Source organism: Zosterops lateralis (assembly GCF_965231275.1).
Source record: "Zosterops lateralis genome assembly, chromosome: 22".
Taxonomy (NCBI): domain Eukaryota; kingdom Metazoa; phylum Chordata; class Aves; order Passeriformes; family Zosteropidae; genus Zosterops; species Zosterops lateralis.
Window position 1 is genome coordinate 7,509,791 of NC_139782.1, and position 24,978 is coordinate 7,534,768.

Sequence of the window (24,978 nt, forward strand, 5' to 3'; positions counted from 1 at the left end):
AACTGTCTTCTTCCAACTGGATGATATTGCTTTTGAGCACTGTGATAGCCTAAATGCCCAAATAAGTTTGAGAGCAGTTCTGGTTTTTTTTAGGGTGCATTGTTCACTGCTGTGTGAACACCCTGGAGTGTTCAAGTAGGACAAACTTGTTTCTCTGTTTTGGTGGTATGGACCATCATAATAATGATGATAATAATAATGATAACAACAATGCTGTGTGTGCCAGCATCTCTTAGAAAAGGCAATATGATGGTGGGGGGCTTTTAGTAAGAATGTAATTACAGTTCTGTGTCCCCTGTGCCTTTGGGATACCTGGTGATGGTGCTGGCCATGGACAGATCTCTCCTGGCTTTCAGACCTTGCCCTGGTGCAGCCTGAGAGCACAGGGACAGTCAGTGACTGCCTGCCCTGTGGGAGTTCCACCAGAGAAAGATTTTCAGCAGATAGATTTTTCTAGATTTTTTTTTAGCTTTTCAGAGAAAGATTTTTCATGATACAATTCTTACCTTTCACTTACGAATCAAATATCCTGCACACTTGAGATGAGTTCTTCCAAAAGCATTAGAACATCCTTTCATTTAAATAGCCTTCACCCCACTTGCATTGCAGCAGCACTTTAATTGTGACTAAAGTGTGGCACATGAATTACTACTGATGGTGCAGGATAATGTATTTTCCAGCTCACACGTGGGCTGGTGTTTTGCTTTGGCTTCTGTTCCTTGGTGTCATTTGTTGTGGCAGCTGAGACAAACACTGCAGCATCTGAGCCCAGCCCTGGCCTTCCCTGCTGGGGACAAAAATGAGTTCCTCATGCTCTGAGCAGGTGTTGAGTCCTGGGGCATGGACAAGTGTTTGTGGACAGCTTTGATTTCAGGACTGCTCACAGCAGAGATGGTGTGTGGGCTTGGAGAGGAGCAGGAGAGGCTTGAGGAGACAACCTGGGGCTGATAACTGGGCCAGGTGGGGTTTTCAGGCTGGGGTTCTGTGCAGAAATGGGGTGGGCTGATAACTGGATCCAAACCTTCCCATTTTTGTTCCCAGCTGATGACTGGTGCTCGAGGTCATGTCTGACATCAGGGTGATGTAGGAGCTCAGTGCAAAGAGAGTAGAATGTTGTGTGTGTGCCTCATCATGAGGCAAAACTGCAAAAAATAACTGATTTCTATTATGTCTTCCTGGAAATAACTTACCACATTTCCTCTAAGCTAAAATAGGAAAGAGTTGAGTAAAAATTGACATGGCTTTTTTTTTTTTTTTTTTTTTTTTTAATGGAGATGATGAGCAGCAAGAGCTTCAGGCTCTTTATAGGAGGCAAAACTGTCAAAGAGTGTTTCTATTTTTGAGAACTAGGACACTTGTGCTGCTACTCTGAAATATTTTCTGAGATTTGCTTTCCTGAATTAGCGTTCCTCTGCACTTCCAGTGCACTAGCTCACTCCTGAAATGTTAGTCAAATGTGTAGACTGCTGATGTCTTTGAGAATGAGGGGAGGGAACTCCAACCCTTTTGAGAAGTCTGGGACTTGGTAAGAGAGAAAGCAAGAGAAAGTGAACAAATTTTTGGTTTTAGTCTTTATTTGACAAGGGGTTAATAAGCTGTATTGGGAGATAACAGAGTTTCTGAATTAGTATAATCATTTTTCCTTCCTCTCTCGAATAGAATTTTTAAAATTCACTAACCCTTGATTCCTTAAACCCTGTAAAGTGTTGCCATTTTTAGGTGATGCTCTGTGAGCAATCCCATTGATGTCACTGAGGATGGACTAAGCCTATTACCAGAGGGAAGAATTTGAAGTAGCTTTTTTCCAAAACGACACCTGAATTTAAAAATAACCAACAACCTTTCTCTGCTTGTCAAAGTCAGTCTAAAGGAATTTTCTTTCCTCTTCTCCAGCTTCTACAGAAAGTCATTTTGATGGAAGGTGGGTAAAGGCTTCATTACTCGACCCTTTGTAATTAATTATCAGTAAGGTGAGGAAACTGCTGCTACCTGAAGTGACCACAAAGATTCCATTAACTTTACCAGGACTGGGCCTGTTTCCATTCATAAATTAACAGTTACGTGAAAAAATCACACATTTTATTATTATGCAATATTATGAGCTACTCGTGTGGGTTAGTTTCATTTTGGAAGAATTTCTGAGCCACAGGAGGATTTCCCAAGTCCTTACACTGACAGACTTAGTGCCTCCCTTTAGATATCTGTGATTTCCTTCACAATATCTGCATTTTCTGGGGATGTTGTTCCATGTTTGTACTGCCACCGTGTCCCCAGCACAAGTTCCTCATTAGCTCCTTTAGGGGAGGAAACTGGATTTTAAACAATGCCCCTCTCCTTGGGCTGATAGTACAGACAGAGCTGATAGGAAGGGAGGGACTTTTGTAGGAAAAAAATAAAAATCAGCTCTGCAGCACAAATCCTGCAGCTCACACGGGAGGTCTTGGTGTGCCAAATGACTGGGTGGGTTGTTCCTCCTCCTTTCCCCATCATTTGTCTCATCATACAATCCCTGAGTAATTGTGCTGAACAATGGAACAGAGATGGAAAAAAATTATGTGCCTTTTAAATTCGTTAGGATGAAATAGTCACTGTTACTCTGCAGAATTAATTTCCATGGTTAAATCTGTACAGATGGAAATATAACTGTGAGGAGCCCAACCATAGTTAAGTTTAAAAGTACATCTTACTCCCAGCACAAATATTTGTCTGTGAAGAGCTTTCCCATTTATGCCTTTTAGAAAACCATGATGCTGACATAACTTGGATCTCCCAAATTTTAAGCAGTTTTATTGTGCCGAGAAGTTTTTAATCACAAAAACAGCTACACTGCTTGAGGCTGGGTCAGTCTGACACTTTGGAGAGACCTTAACCTCTTATTTCATGTAAAAGCACAGCACGGCTGTCAAACCAGCAGCTGTTTTGAGAGGACAGCAGATGTGATGAGGGATCAGAGCAGGAATGGGGGCACTTTCCTTTCTAGGGGACAGACCAGGGGGCAGTTCTGTGCCTTGTTTAGAGCTGTGTTTGTGTTCAGAGCTGTGTTTGTGGCCATGGGGTGGATCTGCCGAGGCTTTGGAGCCTTTTCTTCTTCAGAGCTGGGTGTGTGTGCAGGGGACACCAGGGGACACCCAGCCTGGTGCAGTGTCCTCCCAAGGGAACAGGGGATCACACACTGATCTCTGTGGGATCCACAGATTAATCCACACCCGAGGGGATCCATGGAATTGTGTCAGGGCAGGGTGAGGTGGGAGATCAGGGTCTCCCCAGGGAATTATCACAGCCCCGAGGCTGCTGGAGTTTGGACAGCGCAGCCAGAGATGGCCAGGTGGGATTTTGGGGTGTCTGTGCAGGGCCAGGGGTTGGAATATCCAGCCCAAGATATTCCGTGCAGAGCCGGGGCCTGTCCCGGGATATTCTATGCAGCTCACTGGGGCCTGTCCCAGGATATTCACTGTGCAGAGCCGGGCTGTTCTCCAGGGCCTGTCCCGGGATATTCTGTGCAGTGCCGGGCCCTGTCCCGGGATATTCTGTGCAGAACTGGGCTGTTCACCGGGGCCTGTCCCGGGATATTCCGTGCAGAGCCAGGGCCTGTCCTGCGATATTCATTGTGCAGTGCCGGAGCCTGTCCCGGGATATTCTATGCAGAGCCGGCCTGCAGCGGGGCCTGTCCCTGTTGTCACACAAGAAAACGCCAGGTCTAAATTCAGTCTGAGCCGAGCCGAGCCGAGCCCCGCCGTGTGCCGTGAGGAACCGTGAGGGGCCATAAAGGGCCGTGAGGGGCCGAGAGGAGCCGTGAGGGGCCATAAAGGGCTGTGAGGGGCCGTGAGGGGCCGAGAGGGGCCATGAGGGGCCATAAATGGCTGTGAGGGGCCATGAGGGGCCGTGAGGGGCCGAGCCCCGCCGCCGTGAGGAGCCAAGAGGAGCCAAGACAAGCCATGAGCCGAGAGGAGCCGAGAGGAGCTGAGAGGAGCCGTGACCAGCCGTGATCAGCCGTGAGGAGCCGCGCCGGGCCCCGGGCCAGGCACGCCGGGCCAGGCACGACCTCCCCGGGCCTCCCCCGCGGGCCGGGCCGGGCCGCCCCCGCCGCCACGACCGCGGCCTTTGCGGCGCTGAGTCACCGCGGGCCCGGCGCACGACTCCGGCCTCGCCCGTGAGTCACGGAGCCGCCCCCGCCGCGCCAGGGGCGGGCCCGGCCCGGCCGCGCCCCTACAAAGCCGCTCCGCCGGGCCCGGGGCAGCGCCGGCATGGACGGGGCCGGGGCCGGGCTGGGCGCCACCGCCTGCGCCGCGGCCGCGGGGCTGCTGCTCTACCGCATCGCCAGGAGGTACGGACGGAGCGGAGAGGGAGGTAGAGAGGGGAGGAAGGAAGGAAAGAGAAGGAGGAGGAGGAAAAAGGGAAGGAGGGAGGGAGGCAGGGCCTTGGCGGGATGCGGCCCGGGCGGCGGGAAAGGCGCCACGCGGGGCCCGGGCCCGGCCCGCTCTGGGCGGTGTGGGAGCAATAGGAACGCTCCTGGAGAGCCTGGCAGGGTCTGTACTTGGCCCCAACGGGTGTGGGAGCAATAGGAGAGCCTGGTAGGGTCTGTGCCCGGCCCCAGGGCGGTGTAGGAGCAGCGGGGCCGCTACTTCAGAGCCCCAGTAGGGTCTGTGCCGTCCCCGGTGGGTGTGGGAGCCGCAGGGCCGGTTCTGCAGAGCCTGGTAGGGTCAGTGTCCGGCCCCGGGGCAGGTATGTGCGGGAGAACGGCTCCCCTATCCCCGGGAATGGCTTTTGTTGTGCCAGGCTGAGCATCCCTGGGCGCCGCGGGGACACCCACCCCCTCCATCCCACCCCCTCCATCCCACCCCTCCATCCATCCATGCATCCAGCGCTGCCCAGGGACAGGGTACAGGCTCTGCCCATCGGGGTCTCCCCGCTCCTTTCCCGGCGTTTTTTAAGGCAGGGAAAGAGAAGATCCCGCTCCTTGGGCTGGTTGATGTGGGGTGAAGGAAGGATTGCTGGGGAACAGGTCTGCACAGTGCTAGAACTTGGGGAGGTTCTGTACTAGTCAAAATTATTGATTAGGCACCAAAATTATTTTGGTTGCTTGTTTCTTAATTGCACAGAACATTGGTGAGCGTAGAACGATTTAAATTCAGATTGAAAACCAGGTTTGAAAAGCATCAGGGAGAGATGTGGTGGTTCAGATCTCATAAAAGGAGAAAAGCTTAATTTGACAGATCATAATCTAGCACAGCATGAAAGGAATGTGGGGATGTGTGGAATAAGGCACTTCAGTCTCTGCAGCAGCAGTAGAATTTGCTCATCTATTAAGGGCTTCTCTTGGAGACAACCTGGTCCCAAGGGCTCCGTGTTAAGGTTCACTTCAAGTTTATGCTTTGCAAGAGAAGAATATTCCTCCATCCTCAATGAGATGCCTTAGGTTCGCTCTGAAGCATTTGCTGTTTGTTTAACCATATCAATGATCAGTGGGACATTAGCCCACATACAAGACTTGGCATTTCTGTGACATATTTAGGGTAGCCAAGAAATCCAAGTGGCCTAAAGCAATCCCAGTGAAGCAGGCAGGATTTCTTTGACCCAGTTGATGCTGGCGTGCCTTTTGAGGGAGGAGATGGGATTTGTTTTGCTCAGGTTCATCAAAAGGTCTCTGGAATGGAAAGCATTTCTATCCAAGTCCTTAAAGACTGCTGGTAAATTCTTTCAGGTGACCTTGATAATTCTTTGAGCCTGCATGTTTGTGTTTCTCAGTACTGTTCTGATAGTTCCAAATTTCTTATTCTGCCTGGGTTAAATGAATCTTCCATAGTCATCAAGGAGGACAGTTTAATAGGGGACACAGACATGATGTCAGACATAGTTATGATGCTGCCTCTGCTTTTTGTTCATCAGGGAGATGAAAGATTTGATGTCCAAATAGGGACAGAGCCTGGGGTGGTTATCCCTGGGTGTGTGTCCCTGCCTGAGTCCCCTGGACACCTTTTCCCTGCCTGAGAGGACACTGAGCTGCTCATGGGAGAGGACAGGCTGTGTTGTAACTCACATCCCTGTGCTGGAAATCTGCTCCTGTGGCCAAGTCTTGTCTATAGCTGCTAGTTCTGAGTAAATTCATCTATGTTATAGTTCACCTGCTGGGGTCTGGGCTGCTGTGATGTGCTTTTTTCCACTGGAAAATGGGGTGTAGCACTGACAGACCCCTTTGCTCTCAGGTGACGGGCACAACCTGGGGCTTGGCAGCTGTTCTTTGCCACCAGGAGTTTCCCTGGAGCTTTCCCTGAGCTCTTACCCAGCTGTGCCAACAGTGCTGTGCCAGCTCTGGGTCTGTCTGATGCCACCAGATGTGGTTTGATCAAAACTGAGCTGTGCAGCACAGCTCCTCTTCCCCGTCTGCTTTTTGTTCAGATTTGCTGGCACAGCCATTTGAGTAATCGCTTTGTAATCCACTTGTGCCAAAACAAAAGACTGCTGCTTTAATTGCTTTTAATGGAGAATTGGGTTTTTCTTCTAATCCTTGGGAACCCAGCAAAGAGCTGCACATCCACCAGTGGTCTCTTTCAAGACTACAGAAAAGATCTTCATCTTCTGGCTGAATAGTAAAGAGGGTGAGGAATAGATGTAAATAAAAATATTTACAAATCCAGTTTGTTAATACCAGCACTTATCAAGGTAGACTGTTGTTCTGGTAATCCATTAGGAGCATGGATTTCAGGATGACCTTAAATGTGTGTGTGTAAAATAGGAGTAGTGAGGAGTGCTGGGAGTTGGAAGGAGCCTAAATTCCTCTTTGTTGCACCCACCAGATTGGGAATTGGGGATTTTTTTGCACCTATTTCTATGGCAACAGATTATAGGTTCACAGAAGGAAGTATTATTGCCTCTTATCCTGAATAATCCAGGACTTGGCCATTTCTTTTGCATATATTGTCAGAATGAAGTGCTGCTGTTTAATCCTTGGCAGTGCTTCCTGAGCCTCAGGAGCAATCAGGGAAATCCTGTTTGGGGAAAAGATGGGAAGATTTTGAGTGAGGATTTGGTCTCTGATATCAGTGAGTTCTCAGGGAGGGTTTGGCACTGAATTTTGCTTTATAGCATGACTGCTACATTCATTTCTTCACCTGTGCTTTCCACTTCTGTTATCCTTGAAATCAGTGCTTTTACCTCTGTCCCATCATGGAATTTAGAGCCTGGGGGTGGCTAGAGGCTGAGGAGTGGTGTTTTTACCCATTTATTTCTGTGGGTGCCGGGGGATGGTGAGGAGGAGGAGGAGGGAGTGTGGCAGGTTCTGCAGTACCTGTGCAATAACCTCCTTCAGAGGCAGGAGCCCAGGCCGTGCCCCAGGAGCTGCAGGGTCTGTGTGCTGCTCGTTTTATATTTGCTCAGCTTTTACACCTGTGATAGTGAGACTGGACAAATGCAGCAGGTGTCGTGTCCATCCCTCATCTGCCTGTTTTGACTCGTGCTTGGCTTTGGGACTGGCTTTTATCCAGCAGTAGCTCATGGATAACTCAGATTACTGACCTAGGTCTGTCTGCTGAAAACTCTGGGTTGAGTTGGGTTGTATTTTTTTTCTTTTGCCTGTTAGTTTTAGCAGTGATATTTTTAACTCAGATCAGTTGAACCCCCCTTGGCAGTGAAGAAAGTTGAGCAGGGAATATTCATTTTAAGAGGGGTGTGGGTGTTTGGGTCTATTTTGAGATGAGAATCTGTTATCCTAGTGGCTCCAGCCATTTTCTTTCAGCATCTGGCAGGGAATCCTCTGTACATTCTGACTTTTCAGTGCTTCATTTCAGGCATATCCTCATTGTTAGTGCCTGAACAGGAGGCTCAGACATTGCTTGAGGGTTTGATATTTTATAAACCAAGTTTCAAGGCATGGTGTTTGGAGATGCAAGTGGGGAAAATGTAAATTGTGGACATCCAGCTGCAGAGGTGACGGCTCAGAGAGAAGACCCACCTGGCTGTTTGTTTGCCAGACAACACTCCTGCAGCACTCAGAAGTGTCAGCAGCAGAGAACAAACACTTCCTAGAGCTGGGAGAAGTTGCTCTCAGCTGGGAGCACTTTGGCTGCTGTTAGTTGTTCCCCTCTCTGCTGTGGCAGTGGAGCCACACAGATCAATTCCCTGGTGGCAGCTGGGTCCAGCTGTCTGCAGAGACGAGTCCTGAGCAGCTGCCCTCCCTTGGAACCGGTTCTGATAAACCCAGACAGCTGGGCTGGGCTGCCTTGGCCTGCCAGGAAGCTCCTCTTGGGGATTGCTCTGAGTATGGAGACAAAAGCAGAGCTTCCCTGGCAGGCAGGCTCAGGGGTCCTGAAGGTCTTTGCTCAAGGATCTGTCACACCCTGTGGTGGTGGGGCCACGTCCCAGCTGTTTGTCTGTGTTGTTTTAACAGGGTTTCTTCAGGAAACAAGGGGCTGGTGGATCAAGGTCATTAGTCTTTATCCCTTCAGCTCTGGTGTGTAAAAAGCAGGGGGTGAAATGTTAATTCCTCAGTTCCTTTAGTACCTGAAGTTGTGAAGAAACAGCTGTTTGCAGTGCTGGAACCTCAGGGTAATGTGATGTGCTCTTGTCCTTGAAAAATTTTCTACCAAGCAGGGCAGACAGAGCTGTAACCATGAGCCTGTTTGCTGGGTTTCTGAGCACCACCACAGGCAGCTCTTGTGCATCCTGACTTCCTTTTCCTGGAATCCTGTGCATTAAGCATCAATTCTACTGCAGCTTCTCATAGAATAGCACTGCTGATTATGGAGAGGACTCACATATTTGGGTACCCTAAAAACAGTAAAGTGGGTAAATCACAAGGTTGTTATTAAAGTTCTCACATGTCCATGGTACTAGAACAGAGGTACAGAGATTGTCAGGCAGAATTTATTTATTTCTGCTTTAACATTCCATCTTTTCACTAACACGACTACTCCAAGTTATATTGTGAAGCACACGGGATGGGAAGATTGTCTGTTCTCCTGCATTTCACTGTTGGAAAGCCATGGCTCTCCTCTCCCTGGGCTGAGCCCAGTGCTCCTGGCTGATCTGTCCCCTCTCTGTGAGCTGAGCCCAGTGCTCCTGGCTGACCTGTCCCTCTCCCTGAGCTGAGCCCAGTGCTCCTGGCTGACCTGTCCCTCTCCCTGGGCTGAGCCCAGTGCTCCTGGCTGACCTGTCCCTCTCCCTGAGCTGAGCCCAGGGCTCCTGGCTGACCTGTCCCTCTCCCTGGGCTGAGCCCAGTGCTCCTGGCTGACCTGTCCCTCTCCCTGAGCTGAGCCCAGGGCTCCTGGCTGACCTGTCCCTCTCCCTGGGCTGAGCCCAGTGCTCCTGGCTGACCTGTCCCTCTCCCTGAGCTGAGCCCAGGGCTCCTGGCTGACCTGTCCCTCTCCCTGGGCTGAGTCTGTCCTGGCTGACCTGTCCCTCTCCCCACAGGAAGAAGCCCACACACATCACAGTGAACTGCTGGTTCTGCAGCCAGGACACGGTGGTGCCCTACGGGAACCGCAACTGCTGGGACTGCCCCAACTGCGAGCAGTACAACGGCTTCCAGGAGGTATGGGGGGCCCTGAGCCCCACCTGGGGGGCAGCCTCACCTCACAGGGGCACTGCAGGAGGGAGGGACAGCTGGCAGCTCTGTGCTGGGCACCCCTGAGCTCAGCACCTCAGCCTGGACAGAGAATGCACTGCTCTGGGGGGTGCTGACTGGAGAAATCAAAATGAGTTTTCCTCTCCTGCTTTAAAGGGCAAAAGTGGTATTGACATATCTCTTAAGAATGCTTTTTTTTACTGTATGGAACAGTTCTTCTCTGGTTTTGTATTCTGTTAAATAGCAAAGCCTGTCTTAAGCTGAAGTGCAGCACCACCAGCTACATGCAATAGGTGTGCAGGCTGGTGGAGATGGGGGGAAGATTTGAAGCATTTTGTATCTTTTTTTACTTATTTATTTTGTTACATAGGTGAATCCTAATGAAATGTAGAGCTTAGGGAATCTTACTGTCAACCTAGCTTTGATTTTATGATTGAGTGTTCTCTTTTCCCCCTGCTTTTTGTCAGAATGGAGACTACAACAAGCCCATCCCTGCCCAGTACATGGAGCACCTTAACCACGTTGTGTCGGGCAGCCCGACCTTCTGTGACCCTGCCAAACCACAGCAGTGGGTGAGCAGCCAAATTCTGCTCTGCAAGAAATGCAACAACCACCAGACCATGAAAATCAAACAGCTGGCTTCCTTCTCACCCAGGGAGGAGGTGAGTGTTCCTTAGGGACTGCCATCCCTGGAGAATGTCTGATCAAGGCATTCCCATCCGTGTGTCTGCTGTTCCTGCTCTGTTTATTCCATGCTGCAGCCTGGTAAGCAGGAGAGAGAACAATTTCTCAGTGTGCTGTGGAATGATGCTCCAGCAGGCCTCAGAAGCATTGTGTGACACTCCAGTGCAGAGAAGTCCAGTGATTAGTGTTGCAAATTTACCTGATTCTACTTCAAAGCTGGAATGTTCCCCTGTTCTAGATGAGCACTGGAAATTGAAGCTTGAGCCCAAGACATTTCTGAGATGATCTTACAACTCCAGTCCTTCCCATGGCTGAGTTTATGGGACCTGAGAGGCACAACAGCCCAGCAGTTCACATGAAGCCTTAATAGATTTTGTTTTCCTGAGGCCCTGGCTGTGCTGCTCTGCATTTACAAGTGAAGTGGGAGGGGAATCCTGTGCAGTGATATAATTTCCCTGGTTTCCATCTCTGCCTAGAAGGGCAAAGGGATTTTTGCAGTTACAGCAACAGGATTTCCTGCTGAGCAATTTCTTGGCCTTCCCATTACTTAATATACATGGAGGATGGATAGTGGGGATTCTCCTTTGCAGTTTTATGGCTCCCTAAAGTTTTGTGCAGAGAATTTAGTGCTGCACTCCTTAGCCTTCAACCATGGTCAAGCCTTGGGGTCAGACTGTGCTGTAGTGTCCATCCTCTGCCTTGCCTAATCCAGTCTGCTTTGTCTGATTATAATGAGTTTAATCAGAGTGACTCCCAGAGAACAGATTGAAATTTGATCACGCTCAATGAGAATATCTTTGGCTGGTGCCCTTTTCTCAGCTTTATTTCTAGTCCCTGCCTCTTGCCAGAGCTATCCAGTTGCTCCAGTACTGCCAGCCTTTGGCCCCTTTTTAGGCATTCAGTGAGGTGCAGTGCCTGTGCCAGCTGAGAAACCTGGGGCTGTGTTATCCAGCATGCTTGGGTAAAGCTGTCAGTGACAGCAGGAGCATACCAGGCATGAGCCTGGAGTGAAGGGGCAGCAGGTATTTTGTGTCCCCTCATTTGAGGAGAGCAAGAGCAATCCTAGTTACTTATCTCACCTATGTGGAATTCATAAGATCTCAATAAAGACAGCAAAATCAGGCACAGAAATTCAACATCCTGATGTCGGGACACAGCAGTCTTTCCCCAAGGCTGTGTTTTGCCCTTCCTGCTGGGGTGTGGAGGCTGGGCCGGCTCTGTGTGGGGCTGGGCCGGCTCTGTGTGGGGCTGGCTGTGTGCCTGGCCTGCAGCTTGCTCTCTGTCCAGCCCTGTTTTTGGGGAGCTGTCCCTATGAGGCCCCAACCACGCTTTGCCCTCCTGTCAATAGAAAAAGTGACACACCTGCTGAGGCACCTGCACTTCTCACCTCCTTCTCCCGGGCTGTTCTCTCACCCAGGGCAAGTACGACGAGGAGATTGAGGTGTACAAGCACCACCTGGAGCAGACCTACAAGCTGTGCCGGCCGTGCCAGGCTGCAGTGGAGTATTACATCAAACACCAGAACCGGCAGCTGCGGGCGCTGCTGCTCAGCCACCACTTCAGGCGCCGCGAGAGCGACAAGAGCTACAGCCAGGTACCTGGGACAGCAGGGACAGGGGACTCTGCTGGCATGAGATAGTCTAGAATATGTGGGTTTATTGCAAGGGTTGTGGGTAAAAAGGGCTTTGCCTTCAGCCACCAGCCTGGGCTGGAGGGAAGTCACAAAGAGAGGGAGAAAAAGCAAGAGGGTGAGAGGTAAGAAGAGGGGAGTGAGAGAGCAAGGTGGCAGAGGGAAGAGAGCTAAGAGAGCTCAAGAGTAGGGGGAAGACAGAGCTAAGAGCAGGGGGAAGAGAGCAAGCAAGAGCCAAAGAGAGCGAGGTCTTTGTTACAGTCCATTCTATCTCCTTTTGTGATGAATATTCTAATTTACAGTGACCAACCAACACAAGACACAAAATCCTATAGAATCTCCATACAGCCTATAAGAACTACTACATCACCACACTGTGTTATATTTTAAACTCTAAAAACTACTCTTCAGACTTCTCTATTTTGCTCCATTGACCTTTGGATCCCTCAGCCAGCAGAAGGGTCTTGTTCAGTTAAAAGGGATTCTCCTTCAGCTGCCCAGGCTGTTGTCTTCAGGTTATAGAGTAACTAAGACTTGGTATCCTACAACTCAAAGTGAGCTTCCATTTCTATTTTGATTACAGGTTTCATATTTTCAGAATCTTTTTGCTAAGCAATCATATTTATAAGGTTTCCCTGATTCATCTTCCCCAACCCCTGGGGACACCTGGGGACTGCAGGGCAGGGACACAGCTTTGTGCCCTGTCTCTGCAGCTGGGGAAGGGAGGCAGCAGCCTGGGGCTCTGTAGCCTGGGGAGTTTGGGTTCCTGGCAGCAGTTTAGAAGAGCACAGGAGAGTTGCCACAGATGCTTCTCGTGTTAGTTTGAGGTTTTGCCTCTTGCTGGTGTCATTCAGCACAGTTGCCAGAGGGTAGATCTAGCGTAATAATGGAGTGGAAGGAAAATAATGGGACAGGCAGAGAAAGGGGAGGTAGGGAAGCCAATTTATGAGCGTGGTGCAGGAAATTACGGAGTACCGGGGGGAAAAAAAATAGCAATGGGAATTGAATTATGACCTTCTCCTTGTTTCACTGCCCTGCCTGACCTTGGCTTCTGCTCGTGTCTCTGCCGTTGCTCCTTGCTGGCCTACAATAATCCCATGTGGTGTCAGCCCAGTACAGAGACCTAGAAGGACTTGAGCAGAGCAGTCCAGTGAACCGCACAGTCTGGAATTGTTTCATACAGCACCATTTCAAAACCTTGCTGCAGTTTAATTCAGCTTCTAATGAGGCGTTTCTCCTTCCCCTGCAGAATTTGTGTTCATCCTCCTCTTCCACTTCCATCACCACGCCAGCTCAGGTGATCCTCCTGCGGTTCCTGGCCTTCCTCAGCTGTGCATTCCTGGTTCTGATGGCCGTGTACGGGTCAGGGGACCCCTTCTCCCTGAGCACAGCTGTCCCTGGTGCTGTCCCCTCCGGCCCCGTGCGGAACAGGACTGGCCTGAGCCCCAGTGACAGTGACGGTGGCAGTGCCACCCCCGGGCGGGGCTGGCGGGAGCTGCTCCACCTGCTCCCCGAGCGCCTCCTGCAGAGCCTGAGCGCCGCCTGGGCCTACGGCAAGAACCACCAGATGGCCGTGGCCGTGCTGGGGCTGCTCACCTGCCTGCTGGCCATGCTCCTGGCCGGCCGCATCAGGTGGGTGTGCTCAGGCTGCCTTAGGGGAGTTGTGCTGTCCCTGGGTGATCCAGGGGTAAATGTTTGAATGGCACATGTAGAGCTGCATGCCTTGATTCATTCAGTGGAGTTATTGTGAATGGAAAGCAGCTCTGGTGGAAAATGGAGCTGCTCAGCAGCAGGGAGGGCTGCACATGTAATCAGAGGCACTGCTCAGCCTGGGTCCCTCCCCACCTCCCCTCTCCTCTCTCAGGACCGAGGTGGTTCCCTGGTGTGGACCCGATATTTTCTGAGCCTGAGCTCTTCCCAAGGGAAACTTTTCAATAGTTTCCTTTTTCCCAAAACAACCTTGTGTAAACAATATTCCTTTCCCATAACAACAGGCATTATTTGCTATTCCTGTTCCTTATCCAATGGGAGAGGTATCATCCCTATGGACCAATAAAGTGCCTTCTTGCACAGTATAAAAAGGCTGAATAAGTTGTAAATAAAGCCTTTTAATTTCTGCTGCCTCCTGACTGGAGTCGAGCATTTTTATTTAATTTCTACTGCCTCCTGACTGGACTTGAGAATTTTTATTTAATTTCTGCTGCCTCCTGACTGGAGTCAAACATCTTTATTTTGTCCCAGTGCTTGACCTGTGTTTGTTTCCTCTCCCTGCCAGGCTGCGGCGCATCGACGCCTTCTCCTCCGTGCTGTGGCTGGTGGTGATGAGCCTGCACCTGGCCGAGAGGTACCTGAAGACAGACACTCCCAGCTGGCTGGACACGGCCAAGTTTGGCACCACGTCCCTGTGCTGCCTGGTGGGCTTCACCGCCGCCGTGGCCACACGGAAATCCACGGGCCAGCGGAGACTCCGGCCACGAAGGTCAGAGCCACTGCAGTGACCCCCGGGAGCCAAAAACAAAGCCTTGTGAACTCTGTGTGACTGGTGCTTCTCTCTCTCCTCTTACTGTTTTTTTCTTTTTTTATTTTTTTCCCCTTCCTTTGGTTCTCTTTTTTTTAAAGTTAGATGAGCGTGAAGATCTTTTTTTTTAATATATATATGTATATATACATGTATATATGTGTGTGTATATATGTATACATATATATATATATATATATATATATATAAAATTTTTCCCCATCTTTGCTTACCACTGTGCTGGCTGCCTGGAGCATTCCCAGTGCTAGCCATGGAAGCTGCTCCTGCTGCCTCCATTCTCCCTTGCTCCTGCATCAGCAGTACAAATATCCAGCTTCCCCAGAGTCAGTTCTTCCAGCAGCTGCCTCACCAACTGCTCCATAAGTGCAGCCTCCTCCCCATTCTGCTCCTCCAGCCACAGAGATTCTGGCTCCTCCTGGCTCTTCTCACTGCCTCTCCATCCTTAGCCACTGACAGAGGAACCCTCTGCCCTGATCCACCTTCACTTTCCTAACGGTGCTGGTCATTTTAATTTGGAACTGATGGGAACTTGCCCGTGGATTTGGAGTCCTGGTTAACACGTGCTGTGGTGCCCAGGCACGTGAGGAGGGGACCACACAGAGCCCAAAACCTGGCTCTTCTTGTCTTCCACTCTGTAGCATCACTGACCTGCAGCATCTCTTGTCTGCCCTTCTCCTGGCTCCTGTTTTAGATGGAGAAGTGTCCTTAAGTGCTTTTAACTGAAACTTCAGTAATTTATGCAAAAAGGTGCTTTAAAAAGTCATTTAGCTCAGGGTGCCTTAATACCTGAAAGTGTGCAGCTGTTTGAGGTTAAATTTTCAGATCTGCCAGTGGTTGTTGCCTTCAATGCCAGTTTTCTTTGGGTTTTTTACCCACCTGCTCCCCGAGCAACATCTGTGTATAAGCACAACTAGATAAAAATGCCTAAATCCCTCCACTCCTGTAGCCTTAGAAAGAGAAGTGTGGGACTGACGACCTCATGCTGTGATACCTGGTCAGCTTTCATTGTACAATGAAGGATGTGCTGTAGGAAGGGGTGGGAGCTCTGCTGTGGCACTGCATGGCAACAGAAATGGGTTTTTTTGGGTTCTTTTTGTAGTCTGGCATTGTGCTAATACTGCTGAAAAAAAAGGGTCTGGAAATTGTGACTTGGAGTTGAGAGCCTGGCACTCCCCTGCTGAAGGCTGAGGTGGGAGGGAGGAGTTTGGGATTTTTAGGATTAACTTGTTGGGGCCTCCTACAATAAGCAGCCTGATTATCCTGCACAGTTGTTTGAAAGGCACTCCACTGAGTTTCTTACATGGATTTTGGTCTTCCAAGAGGAAATAGCACTTTGACAAAAGGTCCTGCTATTTTCTGTTCAGAATAGCACAGTGGAACTCGCCACCCCAATAGTCCGATGTAAGTTAATTGGGTCTAGTGATCTTCCAGTGTATAAACAGTAAAATAATCAGAATGGAGCTCTCACTGTGAAGTATCTGCAGCTCCTGCTGAAAAATGCAGACACTACTGGGTGCTGCAGGTGCTGGTGAAATTAGAGGAGCTTTTTTAAAGGAAACCAAGGCTATTTCCTAGCTGTTGATACTTACAGTTCCTCTAACTGTTGTTCATTGTGAAAGCACAAAGGTAGCACTGCCAAAAGCTGTGAAATTCATCAAGCCAGGCTGAGCTGTGGGAAGGTGCAGCTCCTGGTGTAACTCAGCCAGGGAAAGGCCACACAGACCTGCTGCCCACCTGGGCTCTGCTTTGGGATCTTTTCCTGGTGCCCTCAGAGAGCTGCAGGATCCACCTCTGAGCTGCCAGGACCTGGCTCCATTCTGGTGCTTGTGAACGATGCTGGGGGTTGGTTACTTATTTACCACAGGAGGAATCCAGCACCTGCAGGGTCTGGCTCCATCCTCCACCTTCCCATCTCTTATCAGTCCTGACCCAAAGCATTTGTTTCAAGGGAAACCTTGAGCTATTATGGTCTTTAAGTGAAATTAGGCATCTGGACTTTTTTTTTTTTTAATTCCTCCCTTCTTCCTGCTTCAAGACTTCCAAATTTTCCTCCTAACATACATGTAAGGAAAGACTTTTATCTGTGATTGTCTTCTGCCCAAACCTGTACAATTTGGATTGAAAGTTCCTCCTGCTGTTCTCCTGTGAAGTGTGTCCCAGGAATGGGAGGAATCTCATGTTTGTAGGATATATTGAGAAGGCTCAGAGGAGGGGGATGAGAAGCTGACAGACTCAGTGGGAATGGTCATGGTAATGTCATGCCTGATTTCTGTCAGCAATTTCCTTTTATTAATAAGAATGAAATCAATCTGTCCAAATTTTCTTGCCCAGTAGTAAGGAAACTCTTGGTGGCAGCTTCAGAGATGGCTGGCAGCCTCTTCAGATGTTTTAGTCAAGGCTGTGTTAAACTACATTTTACTGTTTCATATCATCTCCTATCTCCTCTAAGTAGCTGTTTTCCTCCCTTTTTAGGAGCACTTTGATTTTTTTTCTTTCTATTTAAACTCAACTCATCCTCAAGCTCCCTGGGGTCAGGCACCTTTTGTGATGTTTTGCCCTTAAATGTTACCTTGGTTCACCATGCCTGTTCTCTTCTCTTCCTGCCTTTTTCCCTGTGCAGTGCTGGGATGGGACGTGGGGGATGCACACTGAGTGTTGGGAACAGGCAGTGGGTAGAACTGTGGGGAGGAGAGGATTTACACTGTGAAGCCTGAATAATCCTGTTAAGGAGCATTGTAGCTCTGTTTGCACAGCAAGTGCAAATCTGTAGTGAGTTTAAAGTCCTTTGATGTGGGAGATGTGTTAACTGCAAGTGACATCCGTTTGTCTTTGCTTTATGCAGATTAATACAAATGAAGTGTATTTACCAGTTGCACTAATTTATATGTCAGAACATCAGAAAGCCACTTTGTTTTAAGGCCAAGCTGTACAACTGATCTCTGTGGTGCTTCACTCACAATTTACAATTGGAGAACTTCTGTGCTTGTCATTGGGAAAATTTCAAAGGTGAAACAGAATAACAAAGTCCATATTGAAGTGGGGTTCATTTAATGCCAAAGAAGCTTTTCTTTTTGCTCAGGTGTCAGCTGATTTTCCCCCACTTCTCAGTGCCTCAGCACGTCTGTGCTGCTGCTTCTAAACCCAACAAAAACCTCAGAGCCTCAAAACCAAACTCTCAATTGAGTTTTTGGTGGTTTGGAGGCTCTGATGCTGACAGCCTCCTTTCTTTCTCCTTGTCTCACACACTTCTGCTGATGGTGGAGGATGATGGAAGGGAAGAAAGGAGGAGAAGGGTGGGATTTGTCCAGAGATGTTCTGTTTTATAAACTGTAGCATTTCAGTCTGTACCAGTTGTGTCTCAGACAAGGAGCCCTGCAGATAAGCTGTAAGTTGGCAGCATTCTGCTGTTGACTGTGAAAACTAAATAGTCAAACCACTACTGCCTTTGCTGAGGCTGTTCTTGCCACACCTGATTTCAAAGCCAAATAGGCTGTTCCAGACACGGCCTTGCCATAGGTTCTGTAGGGAAGGTGCTTTGCATTTTTCACTCAGCAGTTAGATAAATCATCTGTGTCATCCAGATGGGGATACCCGAGGTGCATCATCTGACTGCATCATCTAACTGCATCACTGCTTGCCCCACAGTGAGGCCAGCAGGGGAAAATGTGTGTTTTGGTGCACAGTGTCCTGTGCACCTGAGGTGCTGTTCTGTGTGACACATTTCCCCCTGCTGGGTGGGATAAGAGCTAAAAAAGGCTTGGTAACTGACACAAAATCATCCAGATCCACTTGGTCAGTGCTCTGAGCTTCTTGTTTTCCCTTGGCTGGGCTCTTACCTCAGGCCACAGAGGAGCACAGGGTAACCTGTGGTCTCCAGGTGCAGTTTTGTTGCCTGAGGATTCTCTCAGCCATGCAGGCCAGAGCATGCAAACATCTTAACAATGTTAGAGGGTTTTTTTTTATCCCAAAAGCCTCTAATTCAAGGTGCTACTTTTTACACTAACCTTGTGTCTGGGCCAGGGGATGGTAACAGCAGATCAGAGCTGAGGTGCTGAGGGGTTGTCAGTGGGTTTGTGTCACTTGAAATCAAATCTCCATCCCCCAGTGCCTGACTCTGGCCCTCAGTGGCCATGGCTGATCTGCCAACACAAAATCTTGTACCCTGCCCAGCACAGCCAGATTTACAAAGGGGCCAACGTGGGTTCATTAAGTGCCTTTCCCTGGACAGGATTTGGGACAACACTGTGTTGCTTTGCTTGGCGGGGCCATGGCTGCAGCAGGGCCCATGTGTCTGCCAGGCCAGCACTTCTGTCCCTCCTGTGCCACCACTGAGCCTGGCAGGGCACAGGGGGACACCTGGGCTAACGTTTCTGGGTGACTCTGCAGGGGGGTCAGGGAGAGCCCAGAGGCAGCAACAAAGTCAATATCTCTGCTGCTGCTGCTTGTCTCCTCCCTGAGGCCCTCAGTGACATCAGTGCATGCAAAGTGACACCTTTGTGACCCTTCACCATCCTAAATATTCTGTATTTATATCCAATGCTTTCCTTTCTCTCAACTCCTCCTTTCCCACATCCATGCTTTGCATGCTCTCCTGAGCTTGGGTGTGTCAAAGGGTGAGAACAAATGGGAGTATAAAAATGGTGTAGTGGCTTATTATTATTTTGGCTTTATGAATATATTTAAAGTGTGTTCTGAAATTATGTGAAGCTAATAATCATGCTTAGATACTATAGGAAGCATGTATCGATGTAATGTGAACAAAAAGTATTTATGCTCTTATAAAAATTAATATAATTAATAGCCAGATTAATTGCTCCAGACTGACTGTACTCATGAAAGTTGAAGGAAGCTGTGGTGTGTGGCTTTGCTTTGGCTCTCAGAGGTGCTGTTGACATTGTGTGCTGTCACATACAACCTGCCAGTTCCCTCCAGGTGTTTTCTGTCACCTGGGCCAGGCACACTGGGCTCTCTGAGCCAGGGCAGGTGCCCTCCAGGGAGAGGGACAGTACTCAGTCCTGAAGTCATCCCCTGTAAAGCCTCATTTGGGACCAAAGCTCTGGAGTGGACAGGCAGGAAGAGGTTCCCTGAATGTTTTTATCCCTGGATTTGTGTAGGCAGAGGATGTGCACACACACCTCCCCACCTTGTGCCACCAGCTGGGGGCAAAGGCACAGTTGGTGCCAAGAATCTGTACTCTGGAAGGTCTTAGTGCAGGACATGGCAGCTCTAATTCATCCCTCCTTTTTCATCCAAAGCAGGACAACAGGCAAGGGACAAGAATTCTTACTTTTGGCAGCTGAAGTTTCTGGCTTTCTAAGCCACATATGAAAATATTAATGTGTCTGAGAGCTGTGCCCATTTTAGCATTACTCTCCCTTGTTCTTGTGCCTGTTTTTTGTTCCTGTAGTGCTCTTTTCTCCTGGTTCTGAGTGTGACAGGAGGCACAGGCTGTGCCCTGGGTGAGGAGGTGCAGCAGGGCAGAGCAGTGTTACAGTGTTCTGCAGTTCCTGGGGTGGCAGGGACTCTCCTGCACCCACTGCCCAGGACAGGGGTAGCTCAGTTCTGAGGGGACATTAAGTCCAGAGGAAATATTTCACCCCCAGCCCCCCAGAGCAGATGAACCTCCCCCAAAAGCTGCCTGTGAGTGCATCTCACCTCTTTACTTCATTATCTGACAGAGGAGTGGCTCCATCTGCAGCCTGGCCTGCCCTGTGCCCTCCCCTGTCCCTGTCTGTCCCAGGGATGATGCAGCATCTCTGGTAAAATGTGAATTAGAGAGGGGCCCACAGCCTTGGAGGTGTCTGTGGGAGGAGAGGAGGGGAGGCTCTCCTGGCAGGAGATGTTTCTTCAGGACCGTGTACAGTCCCACACCATGCAATGCCCTTCTTTAACCTTCTATTTATTTATTTTTAAAGTATATGTGTAGCAGACTTGTGCCCAGCTGTTCAGTACCATTGTGATCATTGTAAACACTAATTAAGATACCCAATTTTTGATGTTCACAGTATCAAGTTCTGAAATAAACGGCTTCCGGGCCTTGACTATTTCCACAAACTGACTCCAGAGCCTTTTTTTTCCCCCTTCTTTTTTTTTTTTTATTTTACTTTTTTTACTGTTGCCAGAGCCACTATCACCCCGTGACAAGTGGCTTGGAGCAGACCCAGCTCCATCCCAGGGCTGGGATGTGGTTCCTTCCTGCCTTATCATCCTCTTGATCTCCCCACCCATTTTTTATCTGCTTCTGGAAGCAGTTTTAGTTCAGCTGCCCATTCTCAGGCATGAAGCCCATTCCCATGAGGGAATCAAGCCCTTTTAGGCATCAAACCCTCTTGACAGGGCAGTGGCAAACACTAAAAAGTGCAGAGAACAGGATTTTTCACACTTAGCAGGAATTTTTTCAGAACAGATCCAAGTTTAAGACACACTTTGGTCAGAATTCAGTTCTAAGGCATTAATAGGCTGTACTTAAAATTCTTCAGCTCCTCTTTGCTAATCAGAAAAATCCCTTTTCTGGATGGTTCAAGACAAATGTTTCTTCCTTGCCCTGAGGATCTGGCTGCAGTAACTTGCTGAGGTTGAGCAGCAGAGCCATTGGGAGCCTGATCCAAACCAGTTACAGTCCCAGGACTGTGGTTATGAGTGATAAATTACTATAATATCTTCCAGCCCCTTAAATTAAAGACTTCCAAAAGCCAATAAACCACTTAAGCCGTTTTCTGCTGCAGCAAGGAGCTGTGTAAAGCTGGATCCTTTAGCCCAGAGCCACAGAAGGTGCAGAGTTAGGACAGAAGGGCCCTGTTGCTCACAGGTGATGCTCTGGCCCTCCACAGCCATGGCACAGTGAGGGGTAGGTACCACCCTTCCTCCTATCACTCCTATCACCCCTGAGCTGCACTTTTAATTCCCTTTCCCATTTATTTCCCCTTACAAAGCTGAGCTGGGTATCCATCTGTGTGTGTGGTGGGGTTAGATGTGTGTGAGGGGCTGTAAAGGACTCCCCATGGCTGCAGAGCAGGAGCTCTTTGCAGGTTCTCTGCAGCCTGGAGGGGTTGGGCTGTTGTGGCTGCAGGAGCAGCACATCCCTGGCTGCTGTTGGAGGCATGTCCTGCACCTGCACCCTGCTTGGCTCATGTGTTCAGCCTCACTGAGATGGTCAGGATTGGTCATGGCTGCCTCCTACTAGCAGAGAAGTAGTTTATAAGATAGTTTATATTGTAATCTTAACTCTGGAGTTAGCACAGCACAATATTGCTGCAGCAGCTCTTTAATTTCCAGGACAGAATGACAGAAATCACCCCACAGTGCAAGGCTGAGATTTTCCTCACTCTGATTTACTCCTGGCTTTCCTCTGACAGAAGAAAAGCCAATGTTACCATGTTGCTGCTCTCATCTGCCTCTGTTTCCACCAGAAGTGAGATTAGGCCTCCAAATACTGTATCTGCTAAATTTTACCTGCAAAGTCAGCTATCTCCATTTAAAAACATATGCACTTCATACTCTGTTCTTCATCATGATATGTTTGACAGTTCTATTACCTGTTTCTAACTAAAAAATCTTACAGAATAACATTCAGAGATTCTGGTTCATATTCTAGACATTCTTTCATGTATTTCCATCCAACTGTTAAGAATAATACAAAATTCCCGTATTTTAACATCTGGACTTTATAAAGCAGTCCCTGGGTAATTTTCTCATCCAAGGTATTTTCACTGGCATTCCCAAACTGTTCCACCCTGTATTGTGGGACAGGTTTGTGCACAATAATTTCAGTAAGGTTGAGCAGTTCTTTTCCCCAAGCATAGCAACATTCCTAGAAACTCTTCAGCACCCCTGCACTGAACAATTAGTCCAAACCTGGTGACAAAACAAGTGTTCCTGCAAGCACAACAAGAGAGGCAGGTGCTGGGATTTCTCCTTGCTCAGTGTCTGTCCTGCGTGTCCTTTGCAGGTTCCTCTCTGGGGACTCCATCAGCGTCTTTCCCAGCGGGCCTGGCACAGCCTTCCCTTCACCTGCCACGTCTCTGTTTGTCCCAACACCACCCAGCATCCTGCACCTGACAAACCAGCAGCTCTTCAGGTCCCCACGCAGAACCTCCTCATCCTCCCTCCCCGGCCGGCTCAACAGGGCCCTGTCCCTGGGCACCATCCCCTCCCTGGCCAGGGCAGGTGAGTGTGTGTTCCCAAGGGAATGGGCTGGGAGGATCCAGGTGAGTGTGTGTTCCCTGGGGGAATGGGCTGGGAGGATCCAGGTGAGTGTGTGTTCACTGAGGGAATGGGCTGGAGGGATCCAGGTGAGTGTGTGTTCCTAAAGCAATGGGCTGGGAGGATCCAGGTGAGTGTGTGTTCCCTCAGGGAATGGGCTGGGAGGATCCAGGTGAGTGTGTGTTCCCTCAGGGAATGGGCTGGGAGGATCCAGGTGAGTGTGTGTTCCTAAAGGAATGGGCTGGGAGGATCCAGGTGAGTGTTCAGGGCTGGGACTGGACCCACAGGTGACAGTCCTGCTCAGGAATGGCTGCTCACATTCCCTGCTCACAGAGAACACAGACGAGTGTGCAGCACTGGGATTTGGGGTTTGGCAGCAGCTGAGACAGCTGGGTTCAAATTGTCTTATTTTTGCTTTTAGATTCTGGCTACTTGTTCAGTGGAAGCCGACCGGCCTCGCAGTCATCCCAGTCCAAGGAATCCCCTCCAGCAGGTACTGCTCCAGCCCTTCCTGAGCCTCAGGCTTTGCACTGGGGGGGTTGAAACTCGTGGTCTGGTGTTTCACTTGCAGATCCTATTTACCCGTGGGGAGTTTCCATTGCAGATCTCATTTATCCTGTTCCCGTTGCAGATCCCATTTATATTTATCCATGGAATATTTCCATTGCAGATCCCATTTATTCGTGGGATATTTCCCTTGCAGATCCCATTTACCCGTGGGGTGTTCCCGTTGCAGATCCCATTTATCCATGGGGTATTCCCATTGCAGATCCCATTTACCCGTGGGGTATTTCCCTTGCAGATCCCATTTACCCATGGGGTGTTCCCTTGCAGATCCCTTCTCCCTGCTCTCCGGCACCTCTCTCCCGTCCCGCCTCCCGTCCCCGGCGCCGTCGGTGGCGGGCTCGGTGACGTCCAGCTCGGGCTCGCTGCGGTTCCGGCGGCCGCTCATCAGCCCGGCCCGGCTCAACCTGCAGGGCCAGAAGCTGCTGCTGTTCCCGGCGCAGAGCGAGGCGCTGCTCACACCCAGCGGCTCCGAGGAACAAACGCGCTCCGACAGCCCCGGCTTTGTCCCCGAGCTGCATGGCTGTGCCAGGAAGAGCCTCGCCGAGCGGGGAATGCCCGGTAGGGAACAGGGATGTGCCCGGTATGGATTGGGGATGTGCCCAGTAGGGAACGGGGATGTGCCCAGGGATGTGCCCGGTACCGAGTGGGGAGTGCCCGGTATGGGGTGAATAGTCCCCAGTAGCCGCCAGCACTGGGAGTTCCCTTTTGGGGAAAGGAGTTTGTGAGCACAGCCCGGCAATATTTAAGCCACAGTAGGTGGGAAACCTTCAGGAGAAATCCCGAGTGGTCAATTCTCCCATCTTTTTCTCTTTGCAGATATGAGATCTGCCCTGGAAGGGGGGAGTGTCTGCAGTGATAATTCCATCAAAAAGGAGGATCACTCGTCGCACTCATCCACCTGTGTGGTGGACACAACGACCAAAGGGGAGGATTTGGCAGGCTGGAGAGGTGAGTGTGAGCCTGGTGGCTGCTGCATGCACCTTCTGTGAGGGGAACTGGGATCTTGCTGGAAATCAAATAAATAAGTAGTTGCAACATGGGCCTTCTGTCTGGTAAGATCTTAACAAAGATCTGCCTGTTCTAAGATCTCAACAAAGCTGTTCCTGTTCTTTGGACTGCCTGAAAAACACTGAGAAAATGCTAAACTGAGAGGGAAGAAGAGGGGTGGGGATGCAGGTGTCAAGAGCATGAGATGGGATAAAAATAAAGCCAAAAGAGATCAGTGGAGCCTTTCCTGACAGGAAAAGTGCTTCAGCAATTTCTGCTTGTGCCGAAAAACCAGACAGAGAGAAACGGTACAACATAAGTTCACTTTTACTTATCATCTCTTTAATATCTCTTTCTGCTATTCCCCTTTTGTCTCTGTGTTCCAAGGTCGCTTTGGCACCTCTGCCCTGCGAGGCCTGCTGGCCGTGAGCCTGACCCTCAATGCTGTTTTCACATCGGCCTATGTCTACAGGAGCCTGCGCTGAGCTGGGCCAGCATCCCCTTCCCTGGCTCCACCTGGGCCTGGGCAGACAAGATCAACTCACCACGGCCCCCTGGCCAATGGCCCTGCCACCGGTGCATGCTGTTTTTTAAAAAACTACTGTACACCCAGCTGACATCAAAAGGAACCTGGGCAACTGCTGCCATCCCTTCCAGGTAGAACACATCCCAGGACTGTCCCTGGAGGTGGCAGGCAGAATTCCCAGCTCCAGTTCCAAGCAGGAGGCCAGTCCAACGGCCCAGACAATTTCTTTCTGAAGAACTGACCGAGACACAAGCCTGAAAATGTGTGAGCTGCGTTTTTAGGAA

At 49.7% G+C, this 24,978-nt stretch overlaps 1 protein-coding gene across 1 annotated transcript; it reads left to right on the plus strand.

Moving 5' to 3' along the window:
* Positions 1-4,244: 4,244 nt before the first annotated feature.
* On the plus strand, positions 4,245-24,655 carry TMEM201 (transmembrane protein 201; the record flags this gene model as incomplete). Its single annotated transcript, XM_083876595.1, has 11 exons — positions 4,245-4,324; positions 9,406-9,526; positions 10,027-10,221; positions 11,661-11,837; positions 13,123-13,505; positions 14,149-14,352; positions 22,361-22,578; positions 23,036-23,107; positions 23,449-23,739; positions 23,998-24,129; positions 24,556-24,655. The coding sequence occupies 11 exons, from the start codon at positions 4,245-4,247 to the stop codon at positions 24,651-24,653; spliced, it is 1,971 nt and encodes a 656-aa protein (XP_083732721.1). The 3' UTR covers positions 24,654-24,655.
* Positions 24,656-24,978: the final 323 nt, after the last annotated feature.